We start from the raw sequence: 14,458 nt of genomic DNA on the forward strand, positions 1-14,458 counted from the left end.
GTGCAGGCTCTGGGGTGGGGCTGGGGATGAGGAGTTTGGGGTGCACCTGGCCTGTGGGGGGAAGTTGCCTCTTCCCACCACGGCAGCTCTGGGACTGGGGCTGCAGGATATGTGCCCCTCCCTTGACCCCTGGAGGTCCGGCTGGGGTTAGGTTCAGAGTGGGGTGCCCCAGCCGCGGCAGGTCTGGGCCGGGGCTGGGTTTGGGAAGGGTGCCCTGTGACAGGTCTGGGCTGGGCCGCTGCGGCTGAATCTGGGCACAGCCACCCGGGTTCACACCGCACTGCCCCGGCTACAGTTGGGTCCGGGCCACGAAACACCACCCTGGCCATGGCTGGATCCGGGCCGCGCCACCCCAGCCACATTTGGACCAGGGTAGGGCCACCCCAGCTGTGGCAGGTCCAGGCTGTGGCATAGTTGGGGCTGGAGTGCCACCCCAGCCATGGCAGGTTGGGGGTCGGGCTGGGTTTGGGCCCAGGGAAGGGCGCCCCTCCCCCAGCCACGGCGGGTCCCTGGGAGGGTTCCCTGAGCACCTGCATGGTGCTAAATAGGCTGCTGTGTGGCAGCACGGCCATGCAGCTTACAGGGAACTTAGCTTGGGAGCTGCGTGCCTTCCCTCTCAGGCTCCCTGGAGCGAGGAGAGGCCATCCAGGCATGGGTGGAACTGCAGGGAGCTGGGAGGGAATGGGCCTCATGCATGGCATTGTGTGGGGGCGGGGTGGGGGGGGAATGCATGTCGGTCTTGTTTGCTGGGAAAGGGCAGGAATGCGCACAGGGCATCTCCTGCAGAAGGGCCCGTGGTCCTGAGTCTCTGGGAAGCCGGGAATTGGGCCTAGCTTGCCGGTGGCTGGCTGTGTCAGAGGGCACCATGGGGTGCAGATTGCTGGGGTGGGTATTTTCCTGGGCAGGGCTGGGTCAGCCTCACATACTGCTGCTCCAGGCCCAGAGGCGGTTCGGGGAGTGCAGGTAGACTTCCCTGCAGCATCCCCACAGGGACAGGGACTGGCCTCCAGAGCCATATGGGGGTGCCTGGTGCAGGGAGGGAGTGGGGCCATATCCCAGGGTGGGAGCAAGTGGCCTGGCTCAGTCCTTTGTTTCTAGCCACTGTGGGGTCTTGGCGGCGTTCCCCACACTGGGTGCCTGCAGAGCGGCTGGGCTAGTGGGAACGCTGATGAGGTTGGAAGAGCCTGGGTTGTCCTCACTCTGAGTGCTTCACAGCCTGGTGTCTCTGCTAGGTCAGCCTGGACGGGAGTACGCCGGGGACGTCAGTGCTGAAGGTATCAAGGGGGAGGCGCCGCCCAGACCCGCAAGCCAGCAGGTGAGTCCAAGAGATGCGCCGCTTTGCTGAGGTGCTGCCAGAGCTCGGCCAGAGTGGGGTGGCCAGGGGAGCTCCTGGAAGGACCCAGGGCAGATCGTCTTGGAGCTGTGCAGCTGACCTGAGACTTGCTCATTGCTAAACAGCTGGGAGTCAGGTTGTCTGCTTTGATCAGCTGAGAACCAGGGCCTGGTGAAGAAATCCAGCAGGAACCAAAGGCCTTTGGGTGCAGCTTGCAGGGTCAGTGCTTTAAAGGCCTCCCTGGGCACCATCCAGCCCTGCCCCAGGCAGCTCAGTGACACATAAGCCCTTCACAATAACCTCTCCTATGGCACCATGCTTCCCCTCCAGACCAGCCAAGGGCTTCCTGAGAAGAGCCCGGTGGCCAAGGCAGTGCAACCCGATCTCCTCACCCTGGCTCCCCTGGAGAAGGAGAGCAGCCTGCAGGCAGAGCTCCTCCGCGTCAGAGCCAAGAACCAGCAGCTCCTGGAGCAGAAGGCGAAGGTGGTAGGGGAGCTGTGGGAACTGAAGACTCTGATGGAGGAAGCTGGTTTCTCATATCTCTCTCCCATCAGGTAGGACAGGCCGATGCAATTTGGGCATGAGAGCCTGGGGTCACGAGAGCATGTGAGGGCATCAGGCTGCAGAGCAAGGAGGGAGTACAGACTCTGTGTTACCCTCACACTTTAGGGCACTTCACAGTTACCCTTCTGTGGGCTCAAGGCATAACCTAGCTAATTTTGGCACCCCCACCCTTACCCATTTCCTAGGGCTCCCGGCAAAAGGCACCTGCCTATAACCATTTCCTAGAGCTCAGGGCCTAATCTTCTGTGGGTTTGTGCGGCCTGTTGCCAGTGAAAGAGCATTACACAGGAATAGCCTTAACCTCTATTTATTAACAGTCACCAAAACAGAATGCACATGCTAAGCATACAATGCTCACCACTCCCAATAAGGCAGACAAACTTTTCCTGGTGGCCAGTCAGGATCAGGTCATCCGGGGACTCCTACACCCTGCCAATCACACTGTGCAGAAGCTGGAGTGTGGCAGCTCTGATCTTGGGCTGTGTCTTGGGGTTAGGTTCGAGAGAACTTCTGTTTGGACCCCAGTTTATATAGTTACATTTGAGTCCTGCTTAGCTCTGCCTTAACCAATCATTTTAAACTGAAGTCCCACAGAATAGTGTTTTCCACCCATCCTAGCCCATTACAAAACAGTCAGACCCCACCACCTTAGTTGATTTAAATTTTGTAAAATTAGTTATGCAACAGACAGAAACAATCAAAGAACCAGATAGGGAACCTACAGATAAACAATAGAGAAGTGGGGACTGTAAAGTCAAACAATAAAGAAATAGAGATTTCACAATCACAGCTGTTGATAAGTGATTCCTTGCCAGGCAGAATGCATCAAACAAAGTTTTCTTAAGATCTGTTTCTTCGTCTGGTGATGGTGGGTACTATTAGGATAGGAGCCTCCTTAACAGCCCTTCACATTGTTTTTATATAATTTAGATAGAATGTGAGGATGTGACTCTCTGCTTCCTAGCTCATGGCTGCTACTCTCCTAATGTGGCTGCTGCTGCTTACTGTAGAAGAAGGCCTCAGACCTTACAATCCTCCCCTTAATGACACTTTTACCAAAGCCATCATTACTATTACAGGAGGCCAGCACTCAGACCTGTTGAGCTTGATCTTGCCTCCTGGGTATAATTAACAAGGGCCTTATTTGACTTTGTATGCCAGCTTCCTGTATTCTCTGAACAGTTCTCTTCATCCAGCAAGCCAAAGCTGTTATGCTCACTATTCAAGCCAACTGGATTCCAATGATCACCACGATGGGGTGAACCACTATATTTAGCATACCAGTTGCAGTAGGCAACCACCCTAACAGTGTTTCCCAGCAAGAGTGGTCTCCTGCATCTACAATAGTTTTCTGCTCCTGGATGACTTTTGTATTATCATGCAGTACTTCAATACATATTTGCTTTCCTGTCTGCACAACATGTTGTAGATGTGAATATAACATAGGATGGGCCAACAATTTCCTTAACATGGTCTTATTCATGGCCATATGAACCTCAATTCTAAGGTTACAGGTGTTACATTGTGATACAACTGTGGTTTAAACTTTAAGTAGTTTACAGTCCACAAGGAAACATAGTATTCAAAATCACAACTTACAATTTTTGTAATAGTGCAAAAACATCTATTAACTAAATAAGTCATAAAATACAATTCCTTATACTATACGACTACCGTTGCACAGTGATTCCTAACACAAACACATCCCCTTCCTGCATATATAACACTGACTTTTGTTCAATGAATATATCAAATGTACATCTTTGGGTCCCTTTTGGTTTGAGCATAAAAACATTGATCTCTTTTTTTGTAAATTTTGATCCTCACGCACACATCCCAAATTTTCATGGGCCACACACTGAAACATGTCAATGGTTTTCCATTGTTGATGTTCTTTATATGCCCAGGAATGATGATCAGCGGAATACATAACCAAACTTTTTTGCTAGCGGGACTCCTAGGGGTACAACTGGATATATATCAGTAGTTAGACCGCTGGATATATATCAGTAGTTAGACAGGGGTGTTCTTTTACTACATATGGTCATAGAACCATTTGGTCTCTATTCAGTGTAAAGTTTACCAATTTGCACCATGCCATTAATTGTCTTTCCCATCCTGTAACATTTTTCTAACAACAACTTTATTTCCAAAAGCAAATTTCCTTGCTTGCCTTCCTGAATCACTTGGACAACCAATTGCTGACTTATTCCTTGGGCCTGTGTACAGGCTAATGCTAAGGACACATTTCCTTGAATTGTTCCTGTCAAGGCTGGTTCCCCACTCCGGCACTTCGAGTGCAGAAGGTGAGGGCCCTGACGGACTCTAAAAATTAATACTGGCTACTCCAGGCTTGTATTAAACCCCAAGGTTACAGCTTTTCTCTGACCTTGGATTGGTAGATGCTGCCACCACCCAAGTGCAAAACCCATGCCGCCCAGAGGATTCAGAGGGCCTGGGCCAAAGCAATTTCGGGGGGGCCCCTTCCATAAAAAAAAAGTTAGTTTTTGCCACCCCAAGCGGCGAAGAAAAAAAAAAGAAAAACCCAAGTCGTGCCGCCGAAGAAAGAAGAGGACAGGAGGACCTGCCGCCGCATTGCCGCAGAAGGCTGAAGCGGAGTGATTGAGCTGCCGCCGAAGTGCCGCTGCTGAGGAAGAGAGGTACTGAAAGACCCGCCGCTGAATTGTCACCGAAATTGCCCCCACCCTGTCTGCGGGGCCCAGGGCCTGGGGCAAATTGCCCCACTTGCCCCCCCCCATATGGGCAGCCCTGGCAAAACCCCTTTGAGAACCCAGGAAGGCGCACTTGGGAATTCCTTTTTGTGGGGTACCCTCGAGTCCTTTCACCCCCAGCCCAGGGAAGAGCTGGGGAAGAAGAAGGAAAAAAAAGGAAATCAGCTGTTGCCACCAGCTAATTAAACAACATGTGCACAGACCTCTTAAGACACAAAAATCCAACCCTGTTCTTAAAAAAGGTAAATTTTATTAATAAAAAAAAGAAGAATATACATCTGGGAATTTAGGCTTTTGCTAGATTAAAAAAAAAAAACAACTCCAAGGATTAAGCATCAAGAATCGCTTTCTTGAGGTCCAGCTTAAAGGTTAAAAGCAAAACAAAAGCACCTGGGGTTAGCACAGAGGAATCCATAAGCCATAAAGAAATAAAAGGGAGAAACCTAACTGTGTCTTCCTAGACCAGGGGTGGGCAAACTTTTTGGCCCTACGGCCACATTGGGTACAGAAATTGTATGGAGGGCCAGGTAGGGAAGGCCCCCGCCCCCAGCCCAGCCCCCCAGAACTCCCACCCCCATCCAACCCCCCCTGCTCCCCACCCCTGACTGTCCCCTGGGACTCCTACATCCTATCCAAACACCCCTGCTCTCTGCCCCTTGACCATCCCCCCCAGGACCCCTCCATCCAATCTCCCCTGCTCCCTACCCCCTGACTGCCCCTCTGGGGCCCCCCGCCCCATGTTACCTGTGGGGTAGGGGAAAGGGGGGCTCAGTCCTCTCCCAGTGCATTTCCCCTGCTCGTTTGGCTGCTCTCCCTGGCAGTCAGGCAGGGCTTGCTCCCTGTCTCGGCTTGGCTGCTGGGGACAGGGGCCAAGCATGCTGGAGGTGGAGGCGGGCCCTGGTTTGCTCTACCCCTGTTCCTGGCGGCAGCAGGGCCCAGGCCCCTTGACCTCCCCCCCCGGAACTCTCCCTGACCGTGCTGCCCTGGAGTATGAGGTCTGGCTGCGCTATAGCCCTGCCGCCCAGCTGGAGCTGCAGCCATGCTGCCCAGGTGCTGGAGGAACTATGATTACAAGGGAGGGAAGGAAGCAGAGGGGAGGGGCCGGGCTAGCCTCCACCCCGCTCACCACGCTGTCTGGGGGCCAGAGGGAAGGGTCCTGTGGGCTGGTTGTGGCCGGGGGGCCGTAGTTTGCCCCCTCCTCTGTCCTAGACATTTCCTGATCCATTTACATATCTGGGGTTTTAGATTAATAGTTTCTAGGTATGATACTGATGATTTTTCATACCTGGCCTAAGCTTCTCACAGTATAATTGCTCCCTGTCTGCCTCTCTGGGAGAACAACCATAGACAGAAAAAGGGGAGTCTTGTTTCAATTTTAAAAAGTTCTAGCCTTCCCATCGCTCTTCTGCCTAGGTGCCCACTCACTTCCTTTTACCTATGCATCGCAGTGAGACTTTTTAACCCTTTACAGGTAGAGCAATTAGAGAACAGCTACAAAGAGGGATTTACAGCTGCTGGCTGGGTGTTGATAAAAGGGAGCTCCCCCCCACTTCATTTATCACAGTTCCCATAGCCTCTGCTAAAAGTAATAAATCCTTTTTACCTTGCTGTTGCCATACTGGCCGTATTTTAGAAAATAATTGTTGCCCCATTCCTAATTTTGATAAGGATGCACTGGTGGGATTTCCATTGTTTGCCAATACCTCTAGGTTAGTAGCATCCAGTATTCTAACTCCTAATCCAGTTCCACCCAAAGCAGTTTCCAATACACCCCTTAGGAGCCTTTTCTTTAGGCTTGCTACCCCTCCTGGCTGCCAAGCATATCCAATAACCTTCAGGAAAAGGAGGACTTGTGGCACCTTAGAGACTAACCAATTTATTTGAGCATAAGCTTTCGTGAGCTGCAGCTCCTTTTCTTTTTGCAGACTAACACGGCTGTTACTCTGAAACCAATAACCTTCAGTAGTTCACACTGAGGTAGTAGTAGGGCAGCTATACTTTCACTGGGCCTTTATTGTACTGCCCCTTGTACTAGTCATGGAAGATGTTATAATGCCCTCTTCTTGTCCAGCATGGCCACAGTTATCCTGTGCTTACACTGGCGTGGTGTGTTCTGGTTCAGTGAAATAAGCCAAGTGAAATAAGCTACACAGCTCCTTATCCTTGGATAACTGCACCCGTGTTAGAGGGGTTTCACTGCTTTAACTAGGGGATGTCTGTGATGATGTGACGCAGAAGGGAGGGGGGAGTGTTGACCTGGGAATGTGCCCTGGGGATGGGAGACCTGAGAGCCTGTAACCTGAGCCGGGAGGGGGAGGTAACACCTCTGCCCAGGAATGTGAACAGAGGCTGCAGAAGGGAGCCTGCTGGGGGGGTTTAGTTTTCAGTTTGGGGCTGGGTGGAGGAATGCAGGGAACCCCAGGGCTGGGGTCTAAGCTCCCTGTCCCCCTGAAGGACTTGACTGAGGGGTCCTGGTTGTACCCACAAGCTCTGTTTTGGACTGTGTTCCTGTTGTCCTTGGATAACTGCGCCCATGTTAGAGGGGTTTCACTGCTTTAACTAGGGGATGTCTACACTGCAATTAGACACCCCAGGCTGGCCCATGCCAGCTGATGCAGGTGAAGGGGCTGGGGCGAAGGGGCTATTTAATTGCAGTGTAGACATTTGGACTTGGGCTGGAGCCTGGGCTCTAGGACCCAGCGAGGTGGGAAGGTCTAGGAGCTTGGACTGCAGCCTGAGCCTCTACACCACAATTAAACTGCCCCTTAGCCTGAATCAGCAGGCACGGGCCAGCCATGGGTGTCTGACTGCAGTGTAGACATCCCCTATGTCAGCGAAACCTCCCCCTTCCCTGACTTAGCTATGGGCTAAAGCTTTCCAAACATGGCATGGCCTAAATCACAGAACTGCAGAGGGCATTCTGGGTCACAGAACCTACAGGGGCCTGGTAGAGCATGTCCCGGGTCACAGAAACCTCCAGGGACTTGGCAGAGAGTGTCCTGCAATGTCCAGCTGACAACCGTAGAGCCCTGGCCAGCTGGGGAGGGAGGTGGGGATGAATCACAATTAGATGGGAGGATCTGTGGGCAGGGGAGACACAGGGTGCTGGCAGGGCAATATGGGCTGAGGCCCAGGGCAGTGGCTGCAGAGAAGAGGGCGATGTGAACGTCTGCACAGCGCATCTCTCTTCCGGTACCTGCGGGCCTGGGCCATAGTTTGCACTACAGCCTCCTGATCCTGAAGAAGTTTCCAGAGGGCGTGGGCCTCTCTCCTGGCTCCGGCCCGGTGGTGCTCCACCTCTCGCTGCCAGTGGAGAAAGGAAGTGGTTCCATGCACTGCGCCACCCCTCTGTGTGGCAACCTCTCTCTCCTGCCTAGCACGTCCCCGTGGCAAAAGGCATGTGGGGGCAGAGGTGGGCTGGGGCTGGTCTGCACCCAAAAGCCAGCTGTGCTGCTGGGAGGAGGGTGGGGCCCTCAGTGGAGTGCAGAGCGGCCAGAGTCTGTGCCTGGGGGGCATCCTGGGGAGGGATTCCAGCTGCTCCCTGTCGGGCACCATGTGGCTCCCCTTCATTACTATCTGTATTGTGCTAGTACCTAGGAGCTCAGTGGTGGCCCAGGCCATGGTTCTGGCACTGTCCAGACACAGACAGAGTCAGTGTCTGCCCCTTGGAGCGGCCAAGCTACATATCAGACAGGAGACACGAGCTGGACACAGACTGGGGAGAACCAGGAGCCAGTGAGACAAAACTGGGCAGTGGGCTCCGCTCATCACTGGCCTGGCTAGTCGACTCTTTGCAGGGGTCACGGCAGTGCGGATCCTGAAGGGAGGGTTCGAAAGCAGCTGGGGGGGGGGGGGGGATTTTGCAGGTGGTCGGGGGGAAGCATCTCCCAGGCGAGGGGCAGCACAGATGTAACACGTGGGCGATGGCGGCTGGCGCCCTGGGCACAGCAGAGCTGGGAGGCGATGGTTTGCTGCTGACTGGGATGATGGGGTGGCTGGGGAGAGGCTGCGAAAAGGAGGACCATGGTTTGTGTGTGATGGAGACGGGGGAACCAATGGAGAGATGTGAATAGAATGGGGATATGGTCGGGTGCCAGGCCAGGCAACGATCATTGCAGGGGCATTGGGAATGGCCAGGAGTCCTGCCAGCCACTTGGCCTGGCGTGCAGCTGCCCAGTGCCCCTCCCAACGCAGCATGGAGGGCAATCAATGGTCTGGAGAGAACAGGGCAAGAGGAACTCTCCAACCCTCTCTGGGCTGGGGGATCTGTGGAGAGGAGACATGGGGAGCTGCTCTGGGATTGGGTCATTTCAGGCTCCCCATGCTGACGGTAGCCCCTGTGTCCCCTGCAGGAAAGCCCTGCTGAGTCTGTGCCTGGAGACCGCAGAGCTGAAGGAGCGGCTGGGGGAAGCCCCGTTGTCAGAGGGTTGGGAGGACGAGGCGGAGACCAGGGAGGCCCTGCATACCCAGAGCAAGAAGCTGCAGAGTTCAGAGACAGTCGTCACCCTCCTCAAGGACCAGCTGGTGCCGAACTGCCTGGAGGGCGAGAGCAAGTTTCCATCCCAGCTCATCACCGGCATGGCCACGGAGATCGACCAGCTCCGGGCAGAGATGGGGGTGGCACCTGGGAAGCGCCCAGCCCTGGAGGGGCAGCTCCAGGAGGACCCAGCAAAGAGGCCCTGCCCTGGGTCCCAGGTGGTGGAATTGGGACCACCCCAAGCCCACAGGGGCATAAGCCAGGTAACTCCCTTGGCTTAAGGGGCTGGGAGTGGGAGAGGGTTCAGCCCTCAGCAAGGAGCCTCACCCTGGCCAGCAGGGGGCAGCCTTCTCTGGTTGCCTGTTGGCTTCCCATGCCACGAGAGGGATGGAGCCAGCCCTGGGTGCCCCTGAACTAGAAGCCATTGCAGTAAAAGGGAACCTCATGCCACCTTCCCTGGCCAGCTGGGCTGGGGGAAAGGGAGGGCAATACGAGCACCTGGGGCAGCCCAGGCTCCTTCCCAGTGATCAGAATGACGCAGCAGAGCTGCCTTCACTCCCCCTGGCTTGCAGAGCTCAAACCTGCCACAGAGCCTGCTCCCCGTCTGCACCTGCCAGGGCAGCCGGCTTTTCAGGAGAGGCTGCCCACGTGGGCCATCTCTCTGCCCTGTCCCCTCTGTCTGTCTGCCGCCTCTATGCCCCATGCCCTGTGTCTGTCTGCCGCCTCTGTGCCCTGTCCTCAGTCTGTGTGTTTGTCTGCCTCCTCTGTGCCCCCTCCCCTGTCCGTGTGTCTGTCTGCTGCCTCTGTGCCCTGTCCCCTGTCTGTCTGTGCACTCTGTTCTTCTGTCTCATTGCCAGTGACTCTGCCCCCAGCTTTGGCTCCGGACCCCAAGCTCTCACCGGGCGGGTGAGGGGAGGCAATGGGTCCTGGGTGCCTGTACTGTGTTTGGGGCTGCCCCCCGCCCCATTGCAGCCTGAGGGAATGGGTGGGGCAGGAAGGCGATGGAGGGAAAGGCCAGGGGTTAGTTAGGTGACTCACACACTCATTGTTCCAGCTGCATCAGCGGAGGGGGCTGGCCAGCGGCTGTGTCACTGCTTCCTTCCTTCCCAGCAGATGGAGGGCAGCCCTGCGGGCAGCTGGCAACGGTTGGTGGAGCCCGGGGTAGGGCCGTCGGGGCAGCTGGTTGAGTGCCGGCAGCGCAACCAGGAGCTGCAGGACAAGCTGGCCGTGTCAGAGGCCACAGTGCGGGCCCAGGCGGAGCAGCTGAAGCAGTACAGGACCCTGCTCAGTGAGTCGGTCTCACGCCAGGTGCTGGCGGGTGGGGTGGGGGAGAGCTGCACTGGGGTCCCCTCTCCCTCTGCACCGGGGACAGTCAGGGTCCTGTCCTTCCTGCATCCCAGGGAGCTGGGCTGAGGCCAGGCGGGCGAGAAAATCCAGAACCACAGACAAAGTCTGGAACGGAGCTGTGTGGAGCGGCAGTCGCCTGTACTGGGGCCAAGGGAGAACAAGTGGGGCCCTTGGTCTGTGGGACTCCACTACAGTTATCTATCCCTGGGCTGGGGCCCTGCTATGCTGGGCGCTGCACAAACACCGAACAGACGCAGCCCCTGCCCCAGGTAGGAGGCAGCGTGTTCCCAGCAGGCAGCAGAGCCCCTATGGGGTCCTAGGCCCACTGGACTCACGCCAGAGGCCAAGGCTGCCATGTTGGCTCTTTGCCCCAGCAGGCGAGCCCTCGGTGCAGCAGGACAACAAGCAGGTGCAGGTGGACCTCCAGGATCTGGGCTACGAGACGTGTGGGAGGAGTGAAAATGAGGCCGACCGGGAGGAGACCCCCAGCCCTGGTAAGGAGCAAGTGGGGAGGGGGCAGGGCTGGGGGGAGATGGCAGCCTTTGGGCCCAGTCCCTGGAGCTCTGCCCCCGGTGCCGTCCCGTGCCCAGCAGCCCACCGGCACAGGCACCCTCACCACTTGGTTACCGGCAGTTTGTTTTAAAACAAGCTGCTCATCTTGTGGGACCTACAGAAAATCTCTCTGGTGCTCTGCAGTGTCAGTGATGTTACCCAGCCCTAAGCCCAGTGCTGCCCGGGGCTCCCTGGTGCCAGGCAGTCCCTCCGCCGGAGGCCTGTGTGTGGCTCTCCTGCTCTCACAAATCCCTCTGGCCCATCTCTCCATGGGGCTTAGACCCCCAGCAGCAGGGGCTGGGCACCCTGAGACCTCAGGCCTTCCTTTCCCTCCCCAGAGTGCGAGGAACCGGATGTGTTCAGCAAGGCCGGCCTGATGGAGGAGCTGAGCCGGCTGGGGCCGCGGGAGGGCCTGTGCTGGGGCCAGTCGGAAGACGTTGCTGTTCTGCAACAGCATGTGCGGGAGCTCAAGGTGCAGCTGCAGAACTCAAACAAGGCACTCCAGAGGCTGCAGCACCGCACCCGCTCCTTCTCCAGCACCAGTGACTACGCCTCGGGTGCCGAGCGGCTCCGCAAGCTGGTGCCCAGCGCCACCGACGAGGACGAGGGCTGGCAGTCTGATGGTGTTGGGGCCGTCTGCCCCCCTGCGCTCCAGGCCAGCAGAGATCTCAAATGGCTCGTCCACAGGGTGTCCCTGTTGGAGGCTCAGCTGCCTGGGCCCCGGGCAGGAGGGGTGCTGCCTGAGGAGCTGCGCTCTGCCATCTGGCCAGGGTAGGGAGTAGATAGACTCCAGAGCAGGTGGAGGGGGACAGGCCTGCCGGGCCAGACCCTCAGCTGCAGGGAGCTGGCCATGGCTTCCAGGAAGTGATGCTGAGTTACAGCAGCTGAGACTTTGGCCATGTGGGCCATGCACCCAGGGCAGGTGTCAGTTAACTCTGGCATCCTCCCCTCCAGCAGGCAGCGGGTGAAAGGCCCAGAAAGGGGAGGCACAACCTGGCACGGACTCAGCATGGCTAGAACCATTGGGGCGGTGAGAGCATCTCCGGGCAATGGGCTCTGCTCTCCACAGCCATGCCCGGAGCAAGTGCCCTCGGGCAGCCGCTGAGGGATCCTTCAGAACCTGCACCCCCGCCCGGGCCTGTGTCTCAGGGTTAGGGACCTCAGGGCCTGGCCCTTTGCCAGCAGGAGGCTGAGTGTCAGGGCGGGCAGGGCACTGTTCTCGGCCTTGCTTTGCCTGCCTTTGCTGCACAGGCCAGAGGCTGTGGAGACTTCAGCTGTCTGGAGATGAGGCCGGCGCCTCTTCTGACAGCTTGCTTGCCCTGAGGAGAGACGGTCTGAGAGCAGCTACGCTGGGGTGCCGTCCCTCCCCCCGCCCTCTCTGCCCAGCTAACTTCCCCCTCTGGCTGGCTAACTCTCCTGCCCTCTCCCCTGGCAGGAAATATGACTCGCTGATCCAGGCCCAGGCACGGGAGCTCTCTCACCTGCGCCAGAAGATGCGGGAGGGGCGCAGCGTGTGTCACCTGCTCTCCCAGCACCTCAGGGACACCGTCAAATCCTTCGAGGAGCTTCTCCGAGGCACCGACATCGACTACTACATGGGCCAGAGCTTTCGGGAGCACTTGGCCCAAGGTGGCCAGCTGGCCGAGAGGCTGAGCAGCAAGCTGAGCAGCAGTGCGTGGCTGAGTAGCATGCCGATTTGGGGGCTCCGCTAGCTGGCGGAACTCACTGCCACTAGATCTCATTTGAGGCCAGGAGCTTAGGAGGATTCCCCAAAGGATGAATGTTTATATGGAGAGAGAACAGCCGCAGCTACAGGGCTAATCTTAATACCACATGAGAGGGGACATGGGCCTGCCTACCTTGGGGAATGACCGGGCTTGGAAGGAAAGTCCCTCAAGGGCCTGTTATCCCATAATTGCCCACTGCAGCAACTAGTGTGTCCCATGGTCGGAGACTGCGCTAGCCCCATCTGCCCTCCTCCGGCAATTGCTGTCTTCATGGTTGGCCGACAACAGCATTTCCCTGCATGTGCCAGGGAAGGTCCCTTTGTATCTCTCCAGCGCCCCACCCATGTCAGGGTGTTGCTGGGCAGAGCCGGAGGGTGAGGCCTGAGATGCTGAGAGTTGGCTGGGGGCCAGGGTCCCACAGATGGGGGGTTACCCCCTGGCATGGAGAGCGCTGCCCTGGTCCAGTGTAGCTGCATGGCCACTCCTCCGAGGATGGCTGGCCTGGAGCGCAGGGGGCAGAAGGCCCCAACACCGTCAGACTGCCAGCCCTTGTCCTCGTCGGTGGTGCTGGGCGGAGTGGGGCATGGTCTCTCGGTGTCACAGAGGGAGGGTGCTGTGCTCTGGCATGGGGGCCCAAGGGGAGCTGGTGCTGTGCCGCCCTCCACCCCTGACAAGAACCCTCTGGCTTTGCTTTCAGGGAATCGCTCTGACGTGGAGGATAAAACTGGACATGAATTCGTGGCGCTCAGGTAGCCACATGGGTGATTCCAGGGAGCCCTGGAATGTCTGCTCTGGCAGGGTGCCTGCCACACTGCATGGGGCTCAGGCTGCCTTGCAGAGCAAAGGGCACCGGCCTCTCCTTCGCTGACTGGCTGCTGGCAAAGGGGAGTCTGAGGGCCTCCCGGGGCTCTCCAGCTGTGCAGGGCTGCCCCTCCTCTACTAGCCCCATAAGACTGAGCAGATAGGCCGGTGGAGCCCATTCCCAGCCCAAGGGAGACATTGGCTAGTGGCCCGTACGCTAATACCTGCAAAGCTGTCTCCTTTGCGCCCCTATGTGCATGGGCCTGGCCATGCCCAGGACCCTGGGACAGGGCATCTGAAGACTTTCACTTCAGGGTGCGGGGGCCTCTAGTGAGGAACACCCTCATGAGAGCAGGAAGGGGCCCATGTGGGCGGATGGCCCAGATACTTGAGAGTGAGTGGGAAGCCGGGTGTGCTGAAGACAAGGCCATAAGACCCTGTAGAGAGAGGGGGCAGGGGAACGCACAGGCTCAGGGCACTATGCGAGGCCACCCCTACTATGGGGCATGTGCACTGTAAGCACGTGTAGATGCGGGGCTGACATGTGCTCACTCCCAGGCTGAGCAAGGAGCTCCGGGAGAAGGAGAGGATGATTGAGACCCTTCAGGCCAAGCTCCAGGAGCGCTGCGAGACCCCATCCAGCAGCCGTGCCCTCTCTGAGTCACCCCGCTCCAACAGCAGCACCTCCTTCCTGTCTGACGGCCCAGAGGCCTGCTCCGACGGGGATGCCACCAGCGAGTACAGCCAGCTCCAGGGGGGTCGCAGCGAGCGGCCGTCCCGGCGCCTCACAGGTAAAGTTGGGCGATTCTGTATCCCATGGACTGTGCCCGGGTAGGGGCTGACAGAATGGGGAGACTGCCCCGAGCCCTCTGTGCACTCTCAGGGCTGACCAAGGCATGCAACAGGAACTGGTCTCTAGTGTCCC

General features: G+C 57.4%; 1 protein-coding gene across 12 annotated transcripts in view; it reads left to right on the plus strand.

Moving 5' to 3' along the window:
- Nucleotides 1-14,458, plus strand: part of PDE4DIP (phosphodiesterase 4D interacting protein) — a 150,196-nt gene that overhangs the window by 112,172 nt on the left and 23,566 nt on the right. For 8 of the 12 annotated variants that reach the window (XM_073356288.1, XM_073356287.1, XM_073356289.1 and 5 more), the window contains 9 exons: nucleotides 1,233-1,315; nucleotides 1,664-1,887; nucleotides 8,982-9,369; nucleotides 10,217-10,394; nucleotides 10,831-10,947; nucleotides 11,344-11,776; nucleotides 12,441-12,676; nucleotides 13,430-13,481; nucleotides 14,092-14,324. In XM_073356288.1, the coding sequence (XP_073212389.1) occupies nucleotides 1,233-1,315; nucleotides 1,664-1,887; nucleotides 8,982-9,369; nucleotides 10,217-10,394; nucleotides 10,831-10,947; nucleotides 11,344-11,776; nucleotides 12,441-12,676; nucleotides 13,430-13,481; nucleotides 14,092-14,324 (1,944 nt within the window). Of the gene's footprint in view, nucleotides 1-1,232; nucleotides 1,316-1,663; nucleotides 1,888-3,058; nucleotides 3,453-4,053; nucleotides 4,161-8,981; nucleotides 9,370-10,216; nucleotides 10,395-10,830; nucleotides 10,948-11,343; nucleotides 11,777-12,440; nucleotides 12,677-13,429; nucleotides 13,482-14,091; nucleotides 14,325-14,458 lie in introns of those variants that run through there. The other 4 variants (XM_073356282.1, XM_073356290.2, XM_073356291.2 and 1 more) reach the window with 4 other exon arrangements.

Source organism: Lepidochelys kempii, chromosome 8 (genome assembly GCF_965140285.1).
Source record: "Lepidochelys kempii isolate rLepKem1 chromosome 8, rLepKem1.hap1, whole genome shotgun sequence".
NCBI classification, from domain to species: domain Eukaryota; kingdom Metazoa; phylum Chordata; order Testudines; family Cheloniidae; genus Lepidochelys; species Lepidochelys kempii.